At 59.2% G+C, this 17,543-nt stretch overlaps 1 protein-coding gene across 2 annotated transcripts; it reads left to right on the top strand.

Annotated features, from left to right (window-relative positions):
* The first annotated feature begins 434 nt into the window (after positions 1 to 434).
* Positions 435 to 16,881, top strand: LOC140902959 (sialic acid-binding Ig-like lectin 13). Of its 2 annotated transcripts, XM_078850502.1 has the most exons (10): positions 435 to 560; positions 9,255 to 9,416; positions 9,761 to 10,165; positions 10,301 to 10,621; positions 12,004 to 12,057; positions 13,029 to 13,292; positions 13,524 to 13,589; positions 13,719 to 13,985; positions 14,814 to 14,922; positions 15,286 to 16,881. In XM_078850502.1, the coding sequence occupies exons 2-10, from the start codon at positions 9,281 to 9,283 to the stop codon at positions 15,365 to 15,367; spliced, it is 1,704 nt and encodes a 567-aa protein (XP_078706628.1). In that variant the 5' UTR covers positions 435 to 560; positions 9,255 to 9,280; the 3' UTR covers positions 15,368 to 16,881. The 2 variants fall into 2 exon arrangements, with proteins under 2 accessions (XP_078706628.1, XP_078706629.1); XM_078850503.1 differs by lacking the exon at positions 14,814 to 14,922 and having other exon boundaries at positions 15,286 to 15,374.
* Positions 16,882 to 17,543: the final 662 nt, after the last annotated feature.

Genomic DNA, 17,543 nt, shown 5'->3' with positions numbered 1-17,543 from the left:
TCCCACCACCTCGTTCCGCACACAGCACACAGGGAAACTGAGGCAGACACAGTATTCATGCAAAACTCTAACAAAATCCCCCACTTCGTCACAGGTGCTTTTCAAAATAAAAGTTTTGTGCAAAGGTTCCCTGTCCCAAAAACTAATCACAGGATTTTATTGATTTCAGAAAGGTTTCACAGAGATCTGGGCCACCTAAAACTAATGATCCCTGGGAAACATTCACTAGCTAGGAATGTTTCACAAAAATATCCCACATGTTTCAATCTCTCCTGCCTTCTGTCGATGGCACCGAGATCTCCAGCCACTGGAACCGGCTTGTGCAAGAAGTTCTGAGGCCAGATTCACACACTGACTTCCCCTTCCCGTCTCGAAATCTCACATCTCGCCCCAGCCCTCGCCCTGACGCTCGCACTCGCTCCCTGCCAGGCAGGTCTCTGCACGCACCCGGCTCTTCCCATTGGAGTCAGGATTGGCTAGCCGTCCTAACTGGGCATCTGCGGTTCCAGTGCGCTGTTCCCAGCCGCTCCACCCCAGACGCAGACGCATCTCAGCTTGGGGTGAGTGATTACTGTCTGCAGCGTGTTCAATACGATAAGAGGTGTGAGCTGCTAGCGTTCAAATATTATTGCGCGACTGGAAAACACAGTAATAAAGGGATAGGGCTGGGACGGGGGGCAGGTAGTCAGGACTCCTGGGTTCTACCCCCTGCTCTGGGAGGGGAGTGAGGTCTAGTGGTCAGAGCAGGGCGGCTGGGAGCCAGGACTCCTGGGTTCCATCCATGGCTCTGGGAGGAGAGTGGGGTGTAGAGGGTCTCAGAGCCACGACTCCCGGGTTCTGTCCCTGGCTCTGGGAGGGGAGCTGGGTCCAGTGGGTTAGAGTGGGGGGTGGAGGCAGGGAGTCACGACTCCTGGGTTGTGTCCCAGCTCTGGGAGGAGAGTGGGGATTAGCAGGGCTCAGAGACCGGACTCCTGGGTTCTATTTCAAGCCCCACAAGCAAGATGCAGCCTGCCTCTGTTGCAAGGAAGCCACAGGCAGCCCCAGCCAGAGGGAGAGGAAGTCGGCAGGATGCTGATGCTGGGGTTTCTGAGACATCATCTCCCCTTCATCCCTGTCCCCACTGACTTCTGCTTTCACATTCCTATGCATGCCGCTTCCCCGGGCTCCAAGTCACAAAGCGTGAGGAACCCGGGCTGCAGGGTGGGAGAGCCAGGCCTGGGCCCCCCTCTGCAGGTCTAGGGGTGAGTGGAACTAGGGTGCGGGAGGGAGCTGGATGGTCTGTGGAGACTGGGGTGCCCCTCAATCCCGACCCGCAGCCCCTTATTCCAGCCCTGGGCTCCTGTCACAGAGTGTGGGGGAGTCCGGGCCCTGCACCCCTCTTCCTGCGATTCACTGAGACTCTCAGCCAGCCAGTAAAACAGAAGGTTTATTGGACAACAGGAACACAGTCCACAACAGAGCTTGTGGGTACAACCAGGACCCCTCAGTCAAGTCCTTCTGGGGGAGCAGGGAGCTTAGACCCCAGCCCTGGGGTTCCCTGCGTTCCTCCACCCAGCCCCAAATGGAAACTACCCCCCCCCCCCAGCAGGATCTCTCCTGCAGCCTCCCTCCACATTCCTGGGCAGAGGTGTCACCTCCCCTTCCCCCTCCTGGCTCAGGGGACAGGCTCTCAGGTCTCCCATCCCCAGGGCACATTCCCAGGTCAACACCTCCCCCTCCCTGCTGCGTCCCATCCTCACATCTCTCCCCCCTTCGAGACTGAACTGAGCGGGGTCACTGTGACCAGTGACCTGGGGAAGTTCGGGGCCCCCTCTCCGGGACAGCGCATCCGCTATCAGGTTGGCACTTCCCTTCACGTGGACCACGTCCATGTCGTAATCCTGCAGGAGCCGGCTCCATCTCAGGAGCTTGGCGTTGGCTCCTTTCATCTGGTGCAGCCAGGTCAGGGGAGAGTGGTCGGTGTAGACGGTGAAGTGTCGCCCGAAGAGATAGGGCTCTAGTTTCTTGAGGGCCCACACCATGGCCAGGCACTCCTTCTCGATGGCCGCGTAGTGTTGCTCCCGGGGTAGCAACTTCTTGCTCAGGTACACGATGGGGTGTCTCTCCCCCTTTTCATCCTCCTGCCTTAACACTGCCCCCAGTCCCGTGTCTGAGGCGTCGGTGAACACCACAAAGGGCTTGTCAAAGTCTGGGTTTGCCAGGACTGGGCCACTGACCAGAGCCTTCTTCAGCGCCCGGAAAACCTCCTGGCACTGCTCGGTCCAGACCACCTTGTCTGGCTTCCCCTTCTTGCATAGCTCGGTGATGGGGGTGGCGATGGCGCTAAAGTGGGGCACAAATCTTCGGTAGTATCCTGCCATCCCAATAAAGGCTTGGACCTGCTTTTTGGTGTGGGGAGCGGGCCAGTCTCCGATTACCTCCACCTTGGCTGGTTCCGGCTTTAGGCAGCCGCTCCCCACCCGATGGCCCAGGTAAGATACTTCAGCCATCCCCACCTTGCACTTCTCCGCTTTTACAGTCAGCCCAGCCCCCTGGAGTCGGTCCAGCACTTGTCTAACCTGGGACACGTGGTCCTCCCAGGTCTGGCTAAAGACACAGATGTCATCAATATACGCCACGGCAAAACTCTCCATCCCCCTCAGGAGCTGGTCCACCAGGCGCTGGAAGGTGGCCGGCGCTCCCTTGAGGCCGAAAGGCAGAGTCAGGAACTCATAGAGCCCCAGAGGGGTGATAAAGGCCGATTTCAGCCGGGCATCTGCATCCAGCGGCACTTGCCAGTAGCCCTTTGTAAGGTCCATGGTGGTAAGGTACCGAGCTCCTCCCAGCTTGTCTAGGAGCTCGTCCGGCCTGGGCATGGGGTAGGCATCAGATACAGTGATGGCATTGAGCTTCCGATAGTCCACACAGAACCGGACCGACCCGTCCTTTTTGGGGACCAGCACCACTGGCGAGGCCCATGGGCTGGCCGATGGCTGGATCACCCCCAAAGCCAGCATGTCCCGGACCTCTCTTTCCAGGTCCTGAGCAGTTTTCCCTGTGACTCGGAAGGGGGAGCATCTTATTGGCAGGTGCGACCCTGTCTGCACCCGGTGGACAGTCAGATTAGTGCGTCCAGGCTGGTTGGAAAACAGCTGTCGGTATGGATGCAGCACCCCCCTGACCTCAGCTTGCTGGGCAGGGGTTAGCTGATCCGAGAGGGGAATTGTTTTCAGGGGGGAGCCAGCTCTGGTCCCAGGGAATAGATCTACTAAAGGGTCATCTCCCTGCTCTTCCCACTGTCCACACACGGCCAACACCACATTCCCCCTGGCATAATATGGCTTCATCATATTCACATGGTACACCCGGCGGTGGTGCGCCCGGTTCGACAGCTCCACCACATAGTTTACCTCATTGAGCTGCTTGACAACCTTGAAAGGGCCCTCCCAGGCGGCCTGTAGTTTGTTCTTTCTCACTGGGATGAGAACCATCACCGGATCCCCGGTGGCGTAGGCACGGGCCCGTGCCGTGCGGTCATACCAGACCTTCTACTTCTTCTGGGCTCTGGCCAGATTCTCCCTGGCCAGGCCCATGAGTTCAGCCAGTCTCTCTCGGAAGATCAGGACATACTCCACCACTGACTCTCCATCGGGAGTGGCCTTCCCCTCCCACTCGTCTCTCATCAGGTCCAGGGGGCCCCTCACCCTCCTGCCATATAACAGTTCGAAAGGCGAAAATCCGGTAGACTCCTGGGGCACCTCCCTGTACGCGAACAGTAGGTGAGGTAAGTACTTGTCCCAATCCTGCGGGTGCTGGTTCATAAAGGTTTTCAGCATCATCTTTAGCGTCCCATTGAACCTCTCCACCAGCCCATTGGACTGGGGGTGATAAGCTGAGGCCCAGTCGTGCCGGACCCCACATTTCTCCGACAAGCACCGGAGCAGGGCCGACATGAAGTTGGAGCCTTGGTCTGTCAAGACTTCCTTGGGGAACCCCACTCGGCTGAAAATGGTCAGGAGCGCGTCGGCCACGGTGTCTGCTTCAGTGGAAGCTAAGGGCACTGCCTCGGGGTAGCGGGTGGCAAAATCTACCACCCCCAGAATGTATTTCTTCCCCGACCGGGTCGTCCTGCTGAGAGGCCCCACGATGTCCATGGCCACCTTCTGGAAAGGCTCCTCTATGATGGGCAAAGGTCTCAAAGCCGCTTTCCCCTTGTCCCGGGCCTTCCCCACCCTCTGACAGGGGTCACAGGATCGGCAATACTGCCGGACCGTGGTAAAGACCCCGGGCCAGTAAAAGTTCTGTAGCAACCTCTGCCGGGTGCGCTGGATTCCCTGGTGCCCTGCGAGGGGGATGTCATGGGCCAGGTACAGGAGCCTGCGGCGATACTTCTGGGGGACCCCCAGCTGCCTCCTGATCCCACAGGACTCCACTTCCCCTGGGGGAGCCCATTCTCGGTACAGGAACCCCTTCTCCCACAGGAACCTCTCCTGGCAGCCTCTCCTCATGGTCCGTACCACACTGAGGTCAGCCAGGTCCCTGAGCTTCCGCAAGGAGGGATCTTTCCTCAACTCGGCCTGGAACTCAGCGGCTGGGGAAGGGATGGGGACTGGTTCCCCCTCAGTGGCCAGGTCTGAGGCCTCCGCCTCTCTGAGCCGTGCCCCTCGGCCCTCCCTCCCCACCAGGGTAGGGTCCTGCGCCTCCGGTGTGGTACCCTTCCCGAGGTCAGGGTGCAGTGCCCCTCGCCGGCTCTGGCTACGGGTCACAACCAGGGCGATCTGGGGCTTGCTTGGCCAGTCCTCTAGGTCTCCCCCCATCAAAACTTCAGTGGGCAAATGGTGGTGTACCCCCACATCCTTGGGGCCCTCCTTGGCCCCCCATTTCAGGTGTACCCTTGCCACGGGCACCTTAAATGGGGTCCCGCCCACCCCTGTCAGGGTCAGATAGGTGTTGGGCACCACCTGATCTGGGGCCACCACCTCGGGCCGGACCAGCGTCACCTCCGCGCCCATATCCCAGTGTCCATTGACCTTCCTCCCATCCACCTCCAGGGGAACAAGGCACTCTCTCCGGAGGGACAGCCCCGCGCCCACCCTGTAAACCGAGCACCCTGAGTCCAGAGCCTCCAGCCCTCTGGCGGAGCTGGCCTGGGGTACTCTTCCCTCCTGAGCAGGTGGTAAACTGGTAGCCCCCCTTGCCGGGGTCGTCTGCCCCTCGTCCAGCTGAGTCCCTACCCAGTTAACCCTGGGTAGGTTGGGTCTGCTCAGTCTGTCCCTGAGTCCGGGGCACTGGGTCCGTACGTGGCCTCTCTGGCCACAGTGATAGCAGCTCAGGTCACGTTGGTCCCCTCGAGCGGGTCGGAGGGGCCCGAAGCCAGGCGTTCCCCTTGGGAGGGGGTTCTCCCTATTTCCCCGCTGGGAGGCCCCCTGGTGACCCTCTCTCTGCATCGGGGGGGGCCTGTTCTTTTGGGACTCCTCCCGGCTACCCCCTGACCGACTGTTCACAAACTCGTCGGCCAGCTGCCCTGCGTGCTGGGGGTTCTCGAGCTGTTTGTCCACCAGCCACAGCCTCAGGTCGGACGGGCACTGTTCATACAGCTGCTCCAGTACGATTAGGTCCAGCAGGTCCTCTTTAGCTCGGGCCCCAGCTGTCCACTTGCGGGCATACCCCTGCATCCAGTTGACCAGTTGTAGGTAGGTGACCTCAGGCGTTTTACGCTGACTCCGGAACCTTCTCCGGTACATCTCGGGGGTCAGCCCAAACTCACGGAGCAGGGCCTGTTTGAACAGTTCATAGTCCCCTGCCTCCGGCCCTGTCATCCGGCTGTACACCTCCACGGCTTTGGGGTCCAGTAAGGGGGTGAGGAACTGGAGCCTGTCTGCAGGGTCAACCCTGTGCATCTCGCAGGCATTCTCAAAGGCCGTCAGGAAGCTATCTATGTCCTCCCCCTCCTTCCGCTGGGCCAGGAAGCACTTATCAAAGCTCCTTGCAGTCTTGGGTCCCCCCTCACTCACCGCAGCTGGGGCCCCACTGCTCTTCAGCCTGGCCAGCTCCAGTTCGTGCTGTCTTTGTTTCTCCTTCTCCTGACGTTCCCTCTCCTTCTCCTGACGCTCCCTCTCCTTCTCCTCCTGCTCATGTTGACGTTGTTTCTCCTCATGTTGACGTTGTTTTTCATGATCCTCCAGCTCCCTCATTTTCATCTCCCTCTCCCATTCCAGCCGCATCGGCTCCAGGGATGGGGAGCTCCGCCGGGAGGATCCCCTGCTGGCTGCTGGGGTCAGGGTGCCCTCGGTATTCGCTGGGCTTCCCCCAACCCCTTCCCCAGGCCTAGGTAGGAAGGGTCTCGGGATGTCCTCGGCAGCAGTCTGACCCCTCCCAGCCCGGTCAGGCCCCAGGGCCCAGGCTGCGTCCACCGGGCGGCTTCCCTCCGGGACAGGGATCGGGTCATCCAACGATCCCTCTCCTCCAACTGGGCAACCAGCTGTTCCTTGGTGGACCTCCCAGTGCGCAGTGGACTACACAGCTCCACCAGGTCGCTCTTAAGGCATTTAGCGTACATCTCCCTGCTGGCCACTCACAGGCCGGGCAGCTTTCTACGGTTTCCAGGAAAAGCCCCTAGTGTGCCAGTCCTTCTTGAGGTCACCACCCCCTTGCCAGGGTCGAGCTGCAGACTCCTCCGCCCCTGGGACCGCTCGCTGCAATCCCCCGGGGGACCCTCTTACTGCAAAAGTCCTTCTCTCTGGTCACACACCCCCAGGGGTTAACCGCCCCCTGAAACCGTCTCTCTCTGAATCTTCAGCACGCCCGGTCCCCGTCAATCACCCTTCGTTTTACTGTCCCCCAGTCACTTACTGCAGAAAGCGCCATTCACGGGATGCAGGACATCCCACCGCTTCCACCAGTTGTCACGGAGTGTGGGGGAGGCCAGGCCCTGCACCCCTCTTCCTGGGATCCACTGAGACTCTCAGCCGGCCAGTAAAACAGAAGGTTTATTGTATTTATTATTATCAGGAACACAGTCCAAAACAGAGCTTGTGGGTACACCCAGGACCCCTCAGTCAAGTCCCCCTGGGGGAGCAGGGAGCTTAGACCCCAGCCCTGGGGTTCCCTGCGTTCCTCCACCCAGCCCCAAACAGAAACTAACCCCCCCCCGCCCCACCCCCCACCCCCGCAGGCTCTCTCCTGCAGCTTGTCTTCACATTTCTGGGCAGAGGTGTCACCTCCCTCTCCCCTCCTGGCTCAGGGGACAGGCTCTCAGATCTACCATCCCCAGGGCACATTCCCAGGTCAACACTCCCCCGTCCCTGCTGCGTCACATCGTCACAAGGGGCGTTACCAGCAGATCGAGGGACGTGATCGTTCCCCTCTATTCGACATTGGTGAGGCCTCATCTGGAGTCCTGTGTCCAGTTTTGGGCCCCACACTACAAGAAGGAGGTGGAAAAATTGGAAAGACTCCAGCGGAGGACAACAAAAATGATTAGGGGACTGGAACACATGACTTATGAGGAGAGGCTGAGGGAACTGGGATTGTTTAGTCTTCAGAAGAGAAAAATGAGGGGGGATTTGATAGCTGCTTTCAACTACTGAAAGGGGGTTCCAAAGAGGATGGATCTCGACTGTTCTCAGTGGTAGCTGGTGACAGAACGAGGAGTAATGGTCTCCAGTTGCAGTGGGGGAGGTTTAGGTTGGATATTAGGAAAAACTTTTTCACTAGGTGGGTGGTGAAACACTGGAATGCGTTACCTAGGGAGGGGGTGGAATCTTCTTCCTTAGATATTTTTAAGGTCAGGCTTGACAAAGCCCTGGCTGGGATGATTTAGTTGGGGATTGGTCCTGCTTTGAGCAGGGGGTTGGACAAGATGATCTCCTGAGGTCCCTTCCAACCCTGATAGTCTGTGATTCTATGATTCTATTGCCAGGTCATAACCACAGGGAAGCCAAACAAACAAAACAGTGATACTATTTCAGAGTAACAGCCGTGTTAGTCTGTATTCACAAAAAGAAAAGGAGTACTTGAAAAGAAGGAGTACTTGAAAGGAGTACTACACAAAAAGAAAAGAGTACATCAACTGGGTCACCCTTGTCCACATGCTTGTTGACTCCCTCACAAAATTTGAGTAGATTGGTGAGAATCTTTAGAAAAACCGTGTTGAGTCTTCCCCAACAAATGATGTTCATCTAGGCGTCTGATCATTCTGTTCTTTGCTGTAGTTTCAAACAGTTTGCCTGGCACTGAAGTTAGGCTTAGCGGCTTCTAATTGCTGGGATCACCTCTGGAGCTTTTTTAAAAAAATTGGTGTCACATTCGCTATCCTCTCGTCATCTGGTACAGAAGCTGATTGAAATGCTAGGTTACATACCATCATTAGTAGTTCTGCAGTTTCACTTTTGAGTTCCTTCAGAAGTCTTCTCCAGCTTACTTATGAGAATGTCCTGTGGGACTATGTCAAAAGCCTTGCTGAAGTCCAGGTATGTGATGTCCACCGCTTTCCCCTGCCATCAACCAATTAGCTTGTCAAAGAAGGAAATCAAGCTGGTTTGGCAGGATATGTTCTTGGTAAATCCAGGCTGGTGATCACCCCTTCGTCCTCACATATTAAAGGTTTTATACATTGCTCTAATAGCATTCCAGGTGTCGGGGTCAGGCTGACTGGTCCGCAGTTGCCCAGCTGCTCCTTTTCCCCCTTTTAAAGATGGCCACTCCGTTAGCCCTTCTCCCGTCTTCTGCGACCTCTCCTAGCATCCATCAGTTTGCAAATATTATTGCCAGTGGCTCCAAGTTTTCTTCAATTAATTCCTTCAGCATTCTAGGTTGAAAAGCGTCCTGCCCCACTGATTTGATTTCATTCAAATTGGTCAGAACATCTCTGACGGGTTCTTTCCTTCTCCCGATCTGACGCCCTTCCCCTTTGTCATCTGTGGTAACTTCGCTGGCCGCCCGCTCACATCTTGGTGTTTGTGGGAAGATGGAACCAGAGCAGGCTCTGAGCAGCGCTGCCTTCCCACCATCTTCTCTCACCAGCTCGGGATTTTCTGGCTGATCTCGTGATTCTTGGAGAAAATCTCAGCTTTTTCACGAATTGAAGAATTTTTTTAGCCCATGGTCTCTCGGGACCGTCTCCTGATTTGGGGATTTGGAGGGGTCACTGTGCTGTCAGTAGCCCCAGATCAGCCCCTGCAGAGCCCAGCAGCACTGATGGTCCCCAAGGCAGATCTTTCCCCCTGTAAACAGCTTCTGCTCTCACACACCCCACCCTCCCGGTCTGTCTCTAGGTCTGTCCCAGCTGGACGCCCCAGCCATGGGCAGAGCCCTGCTTGCACAGCAGGATGCCGGAGAATGGGAGCTCCCAGCTCAGGGCCCCCCCTGGAGAGAAGGGAGTCCTGCCCTCCATATGGCCACGCTGAGAGTCCTGATCCTCGCCCTGCTCTGGAGGGGTAAGTAAGCAGCCCCTGCAGCCCCAGTGCAGGGGGAAGGGCAGAACCCGCGCTACGCAGGGCCAGGTCTGTCCCAGGCCACGGAAGGGAGACTGGCCAGAGGGGGAGGGGAGCCCGATGCCCTCGTGCGGTGCGAGGGGGCACCGAGCAACAGGGAGCGGGCAGGGGGCTCGACGTAGGGAGGGATGGAAACTAAATGGAGTGAGGTTTGGTTGAGGACCCAGGGCTGGGCTCGCAGGGGGCTGCAGGTCGGGAGTGAGGGCACCGGCAGAGGTGTCGGGGGAGCTCAGGGTTGGTCTCTGCTCTCTGTGGCTCCCACTTCGATCCCTCTCCGTCCCCTGCAGGGTCCCTGTCCCTGGAGTCTGGTTATTCCCTGGGGCTGCCGCAGTCGGTGTCGGTGCAGACGGGTCTCTGCGTTCTCGTCCCCTGCACCTTCGCGTACCCAGCCTGGTACGACACTGACAATCCCCGGGACTGGCTCTACGGACACTGGTACAAGGAGCCCGCAACTGCGGGCCAGGATCCGCCCGTGGCCAGCACTAACCTCAGCGAGAGCGTGTCTCAAGAGACCCAGGGCCGGTTCCGGCTGGCGGGGGATCTGGCACGTGGCGACTGCTCCCTGCAAATCAGCGACGCCCGACGGACGGATGCAGGGAGATATTTCCTTAGGGTTGAGAAAGGAAACTTTAAATACAGTTACCGCCCCAATCTGTATCGCGCTCACCCTACGCTCGCGATCTCTGTTCCAGGTAAGAGCAGCCGCAGTCACCGCTCCTCAGCCCCCCTGAGCCAGTTCCTGGCCTGGGGCCCGATGGGGGCCAGCGCCCCTGGGGGGAAAGGCCCCGTGTCCCCCAGTGATTCTCTCCCCTCTCCCCGTGTCTCAGGGCTGACGGAGGAGCCAGAGATCCAGATCTCGCCGGCGCGGGGGCTGCCAGGGACGCTGCTGGCCGGGGAGCCGGTGACTGTGACCTGCACGGCCCCCGGGCGCTGCTCCGGGCCCCCTCCCCGAATCACCTGGACGGGGCCGTTCAGCGACACAGCCCGGGACGTCTCAGCCCTGCTGGCGAACGACACCTGGGCCCGCAGCTCCGCGCTGCGCTTCACACCCGCCCCGGGGGACCACGGCAAAGAGCTCGTCTGCAGAATTACCTACCGCCCACCACGGGGACCTTCCACCCGCAGAACCGTCCGGCTACACGTCGGCTGTGAGTGACCCCCCCAGCCCCTCCATGCCGGGCCCCAGCCCCCCCTGCTGGGATCCACACCCCCCTGGGCTCCCCAGCCCTGCCCTACAGCCCCTCCCCCAACTCAGCCCTGTCCTGGGATCCCCACCCCCCACCCTGCACCTTCAGCCAATTCTACTCCAGACCCCTTCTCCCCCACACCATGCAGCCCCTTCTCTCTTGGGATTTTCACTCCTTCCTGCCACGTTGGCTATGGCTTCCTCCTCCCATCCACATGCCCCGTCCTCAGGCCCTTCTCCTCTGGGATCCTCTCTACCCCCGACCTGCCCTGCCCCCAGAATCCTCCTGTGCTGGGATCCACCCACTATTCCAGTCCCCCCTTGCTGGGATTCCCCCCCTCACACCAGACACCCCAACTCCCCCCGAGATCCTCCCGCGCTGTCCCACCGCCTCTCCTCCACCCCGTCCCCTTTCTGCCGGGATCGGTGGATGCTCTCTGTGGGGCAGAGTGTTAACGGGACCCAGTCGCTGTCCGGCACTAAACACGCTCCAGGGTCCGTGCCCAGAGACCTCGGCCCGCCCTACCCGAGGGCAAACCCCCATTAACTGGCCCGTGACCCCCGCGCTGCAGATCCAGGCCAGAGGGCAAATCAGCAGCCGCCTTTGGGAGGTGAAGGACCAAATCGGGCTTCACTGTAAGGACGGCCCTTGTTCCCATCAGCCGGAGGGAGATTTAGAAGGAAACTCGCCCCCCGCCCTGCCCCGTGTCTGAGCCCAGGCCCCAGCCCGACCCCGAACGTCTACACAGGCCTCGGAGGAAACGTCCGTGCTGCAATCACAGACCCGCAGCCCGAGCCCCGCGAGCCCGACCCAACGGACCCAGGCTCTGGGCCTCGGCGCCGCGGGGCTTTGAGGGCAGCGTGGACGGACCCTGCCAGGCCTGGCCAGAGGGCACCAGCATCCGGCTCCTCCGGGTGTTGCTTTCAAAATACCCAGGCCTGGCCGGGGGCCAAAGGAGAAGGCTGGGGAGAGACGAACCCAGCGGAGAAGGCAAAGGACCCACAAGGGGGGTCTCCAACCCTTTAGCTCTCACCTTGCACGGGGGAAGGGCCCAGGACATCAGGTGCCAGGAAACAGGGTGTCGGCCATTCTCTGTGTCCAGACCCCTGCACACTCCTGCCCTCTAGGGCTCTGCAATGATCATACACCCTTATCCCACCCCCTAGATACTTAAGAACTGCCTAGGGGAAACTGAGGCACCCCCACACTATTCAGGGGAAACATTAAGAACAGTCCCACTTCGTCACATGAGGGTCCCTGTCTAAGCTCAGTGATCACTAGCGCCCCCGCCCACCCGGTGATATCCAGCCCCCCTGATCCTCCCTCTCTGGTTTGTGTTACAGACTTGCCCGGCCCCCCCAACATCACCGGGACCCTGACCAGGAACGGACGTCCCGGTGAGAGGCTGCGCTGCGAGCCCCGGGAATCAGCGATCGCCTCCGAGTCACACTCTGCCCGCGGTCCGGAGAGCCCGAGGAACCGCGGGGCTGTGGGGGACAGTGGTCGGGGGAGCAGGCCTGGTTCCCTCTCTCTAGAGCCCGGGGTGGCATTAAGGGGGCGCTCGGCAGTGGGCAGGAGATGGGTTAGGGACCGATCGCTGCGACGGAGACCTGCTGCCATGGCAAGGCACCGAGATTGTGCGCCCACCCCAGAGGGGCCAGGTCTCAGCGCCGGGTGAGGGGTCCCTGCATAACCAGCCCCCCACCCCACCCCAGTAGTGACTCTGCGTCTTGGCTCCTTGGTGGGTGTCACGGGGTCCCCGGGCGATGCTCTGGACCTGCTCCCCATGAAGCCAGGCAGGACTCTGGGGAAGTCTCCTCTCTGGGAGCAGCCTGTCTGCAGGACACACAGCTCACCCGGCTCCACCTTCCTGGGTCTGACCTCGGAGCATTCAGCCTCCTCTGCCCCTCCGTGCCCTTCCCACAGCGAGTCCGCTCAGGCGGGGCTCCTGCGGAAGCCAGAGGGTCCTGCTCCTCAACTCCTCAGTCAGATGTCCTCAGTCAACAGGGTGTCGGCCAGTCTCTGTGTCCAGACCCCTGCACACACCTGCCCTCTAGGGCTCTGCAATGATCATACACCCTTATCCCTCCACCTAGATACTTAAGAACTACATAGAATCATAGAATATCACGGTTGGAAGGGACCTCAGGAGGTCATCTAGACCAACCCCCTGCTCAAAGCAGGACCAATCCCCAATTTTTGCCCCAGATCCCTAAATGGCCCCCTCAAGGATTGAACTCACAACCCTGGGTACATAGGGGAAACTAAGGCACCCCCATAATATTCAGAGGAAACATTAAGAACAGTCCCACTTTCTCACAGTGGGGAATCTCTGGGGGGACCAAACCCGCCTGCTCGTCTCTTCCAGTGCCAGATGCCTGGGGAGCTGAGGGCGACGTCGTGTCTCTGGAGACCCAGGAGGGCGACTCCCTGAGCCTGGGCTGTGAGGCTGGGAGCAGAACCGAGGCCACCCTGAGCTGGGCCAAGGGGAACGAGTCCCTGAGCCCCGGCCAGGGAGGGGCCGGGCGCCTGGAGCTGCCGAATCTCAGCAGAGGGGACGCTGGGGAGTATCGGTGCTGGGCGAAGAATCCCTTTGGGTCGGCCAGCCGGGCCCTGTGTGTGCACGTGTGGTGTAAGGCATTTGGGGGTGCTGGGCGAGACAGAGGGGCCCCAGTGCGGGGTGCTGGGCTGCAGGGGGTGGGGGTAGTCAGGAGGGGGGGCTGTGGTGCAGGGGGTGGGCGGGGGATCCATGGGGGGCGCGGGGCTGCAGGGGGGCAGGGGGTCAGTGGGGGGTGCTGGGCAGCGGAGCAGGGGGTCCGTGGGGGGCGCTCTCCAATCTAATATGTTGCCGTGGGTATTTCAGCTCCAGTGGGGACTCTGCAAATCACCGTCTCCAGAGCCAACAGGAGCGACCCCCAGCTGTTCCAAGGTATCGCTAGGGGGCAGGGCAAGGGGCATGTGGCCTTCCCCCTCTAGGGGGCGCTGGCCCCGATCCGGCCCCCAGGCAGGGCCTGGCTGGCTCAGCGTGCGAGTGGCTCTGTGTTATTCCCGTTCCCAGATCCCGGCACCCCGGTGGGGAACGGCTCACAACTCACAGCCTGGGAGGGCGACTCCCTGCGGTTCCTCTGCTCCGTCGCCAGCAACCCCCCGGCTGTGCTGGGCTGGGTGAGGGGGGACCGAGCCGTCGAGGGCGCCCGCCCCACGGGGGAGAATCAGCTGCAGCTGGAACTGCCCAACGTGACGGCGGAGGACGGGGGGCTGTACGGGTGCTGGGCCCGGAACGAGGAGAGCTCTGCCCAGGGGACATTCCAGCTGCTCGTCGAGTGTGAGTGGGGATCAGCCCTGGGACGCTGACACTGGAGAGTAGCAGTGTTAATCCGTGGGACTCCTCGCCACTGAGTTCTAGCTGGTGTCGCAGGGTGCCTGGCCCTTTTAAATCAGCCAACCCCCCCACCTCCGTGCCATAGTTAATTAGCTGCTTCGGGGTAGCCCCAAGAGGGGCAGCTGAGGCTGCATAAAAGGGCCGTGAGCACCCAGGCTAAGGGTGGAGAAACAGGTGGGTTGGTGTGAAGCGCAGCGGGCCAAGGATGGGGCCGGATCAGCACCTTGGGGCAAGCCAAAATTGACAAACAAGGGCAGAAGAACCTGTGGGACTCCCTCCCACTGGATATTAACAGTTTAATCTATGGGACCTCCTTCTTCTGGGTGTTAGAAGTGTTAACCCATGGGACTCCCTGCCACTAAGTTTCTCTTCTGCCTCGGCTCCAACCCCCATGGGATCTACACTGTCCTGCTGAGCCCACTAGAAACAGGTGGGAGCCCTTCCCCTCTATGGGGCGCTGGCTCTGATCTGACCCCGGCGGGGGATTGGCTGGCTTGGTGTGGGGCGGGGATTGGGCCACGGGACCTTTCCCATCAAGGAGATGCCAGCTCCTATCTGACCCCAGGGCGGGGTTGGCTGGCTCAGGGGCTGGGGAATTTCCCCTCTAGGGGGTGCTGGCTCCGACCTGACCCCAAGGTGGGGTTGGCTGGCTCAGGGAATGGGGAATTTCCTCTCTAGGGGCCACTGGCTCCGAACTGGTCCCAGGGCTGGGCCTGGCTGGCTTGGGGCAGGGGTTGCAGGCATCTATCCCAGACTCTCGGCTTGTTCCAGCTCCCACAGGTGGCCTCACTCGGGCATTTATTGAAATCAGCTGCAAACTCGTCTTCATGGCGACTGGATTCTTCCTGGCCTATTACCTCACCCTGCTCTATTACGGACGGTAACTCAGCCACTGACCCACCCACCAACCTACCCACCCACCCATCTACCCACCTACCTACCGTCTATCTATCCACCTACCCAACTATGTACCAACCCACCAACCTCTGTGTCTATTCATCCCCATACACCCATCTATCTATCTATCTATCTATCTATCTATCTATCTATCTATCTATCTATCCATCCCCATCCACCCCTCTATCTATCTATCCATCCATCCCCATCCACCCCCTCTATCTATCGATCTATCTATCTATCCCCATTCACCCCTCTATCGATCTATCTATCTATCCCCATACACCCCATCTATCTATCTATCCACACCTCCACCCACATACATATCCCAGAATCTCTCTCCCAGGACACCCTGCTGCTGTCGTGGAAGGAGAAGAAAGGACAGGCCGGGGGCCCGGGAATCCATGGTGCCCGAGTCCGGTGTCTAGATCGGGCCGTTCCTCAGCCACCGAAGAGCCGACAAGGAATTGGAATCTCACAGGATTGAGGAAAAGGAGAACGAGACCTCAGCTGAGCCCAGGGGTAGAAGCAGACATAGAACAGGTCACCTGGGCCCCCTCTCTTCCCTCCATTGTCCTCCCACTGGCCAGAACCGTCTGGCTCCCAAGATGGGCTCGGCCTCTGGGCCACTGGTTGCTAATGTCCATAATATCCCGGCCATTGTCCAGGGTCCCGGCTGCCAGGTGACATCACACCTGGCCCTCTGCACCCACTATCCCCCTCTCCCACCACCTCGTTCCGCACACAGCACACAGGGAAACTGAGGCAGACACAGTATTCATGCAAAACTCTAACAAAATCCCCCACTTCGTCACAGGTGCTTTTCAAAATAAAAGTTTTGTGCGAAGGTTCCCTGCCCCAAAAACTAATCACGGGATTTTTTGGTTTTTAGAAAGGTTTCACAGGGATCTGGGCCACTTAAAACTAATGATCCCTGGGAAACATTCACTAGCTAGGAATTTTTCACAAAAATATCCCAAATGTTTCAATCTCTCCTGCCTCCCCCTCCCCCCCGCCCCCACACCTCCTCGGCTTTAAAATATCTTCAGGACACAGAAAAAAACAGACATTTGAATTATTAGATAGATAGATAGATAGATAGATAGATAGATAGATAGATGATTAACCCTTGCCCTCCCATACCGACAGACGCAGTCACCATGATCCCAGCGTTATCAGCCATGTCAGGTTTCTATCTCGACCTGGTGGGTCCAAGGTGTCCCAGAGAATTTCATTTTTTTCCTGCATCTGAATCTGGTAATTCCCAAGACCCAGGAAACACACACGTGTCAAATACTGAGCTCAATACAATGCACAAAGAGCCCTTGCCCAGCGCTGAGATGTGACCGCCTCTGGGGTGAGGAATGGGGGCGGTTTATATAAGGATCCCGGCTGGCGCTGAGATGCAGCCACCTCCAGGTGGGGCTGTGACGAAGTGGGACTGTTCTTAATGTTTCCTCCGAATATTGTGGGGGTGCCTCAGTTTCCCCTATGCAGTTCTTAAGTATCTAGGGGGTGGGGTAAGGGTGTATGATCATTGCAGAGCCCTACAGGGCAGGTGTGCAGGGGTCTGGACACAGAGAATGGCCGACACCCTGTTTCCTGGCAACTGATGGTCTGGGCCCATCCCCCCTGCAAGGTGAGAGCTGAAGGGTTGGAGAACAAAGGAATCAGGTGACCTCCTGGCCCGGGAAAGGGACAAAGCCCAGAGGAGGAGGGGCTGGAGGGAGTTTCAGTTTGGGGCTGGCTGGAGACATGGAGTAAAGGGCAGACATGGTTGTCTGACTCACTGCCCCCCAAAATGGACACAGCTGAGGGGTCCCGTTCTCTGCACCTGCAAGCTCTGTTTTAGACCATGTTCCTGTCGTTTAATAAACCTCTGTTTTACTGTCTGGCTGAGAGTCACGTCTGACTGCGAAGTTGGGGTGCAGGACCCTCTGGCTTCCCCAGGACCCCGCCTGGGCGGACTCGCTGTGGGAAGCGCCCGGAGGGGCAGAGGATGCTGAATGCTCCGAGATCAGACCCAGGAAGGTGGAAGCTGGGTGAGCTGTGTGTCCTGCAGACAGGCTGCTCACAGAAAGGTGACTTCCCCAGAGTCCTAACCGGCTTCGTAGGGACAAGTTCCAGAGCATCGCCCAGGGACTCCGTGACAACTGGTGGGAGCGGTGGGATGTACTGCACCCCACGGATGGCGCTTCCTGCAGTAAGTGACTGGGGAGCAGTAAAACGAAGGGGAACGGACGAGGACCAGGCGTGCTGAAGGCTGAGAGAGGAGCGGTTTCGGGGGGCAGTTAAACCCTGGGAGTTTGTGACCAGCGAGAAGAAATGTGCAGTAATGGGGTGCCCCTGGGGACTGCGATGAGCAGTCTCAGGGGTGGAGGAGCCTGCGGCTTGGCCCTGGGAGAGAGAAGGACTTTTGCAGTAACAGGGTCCCCTGGGGATTGCAGCGAGCGGTCCCAGGAGCGGAGGAGTCTGCAGCTCAACCCTGGCAAAGAGGGGGTGACCTCGAGAAGGGCTGGCACACTAGGGGTTCTTCCTGGAAACCGTGGGGAGCTGAGAGCACACAGGCCTGTGAGTCCACAACAGCTTGGGAAGAGCGGAGTG

This window comes from Lepidochelys kempii, chromosome 24 (assembly GCF_965140285.1).
Source record: "Lepidochelys kempii isolate rLepKem1 chromosome 24, rLepKem1.hap1, whole genome shotgun sequence".
Lineage (NCBI taxonomy): Eukaryota > Metazoa > Chordata > Testudines > Cheloniidae > Lepidochelys > Lepidochelys kempii.
The sequence above is the reverse complement of the archived record's forward strand: the minus strand, read 5'-3'. Positions and strand labels throughout refer to the sequence as shown.

Coding starts and splice junctions, on each gene's coding strand:
- LOC140902959 (XM_078850502.1), top strand. CDS start 9,281: ATGGGCAGAGCCCTGCTTGCACAGCAGGATGCCGGAGAATGGGAGCTC. Junction 12,058..13,028: donor GACCAGGAACGGACGTCCCG/GTGAGAGGCTGC, acceptor CGTCTCTTCCAG/TGCCAGATGCCTGGGGAGCT. Junction 14,923..15,285: donor ACCCTGCTCTATTACGGACG/GTAACTCAGCCA, acceptor TCTCTCTCCCAG/GACACCCTGCTGCTGTCGTG.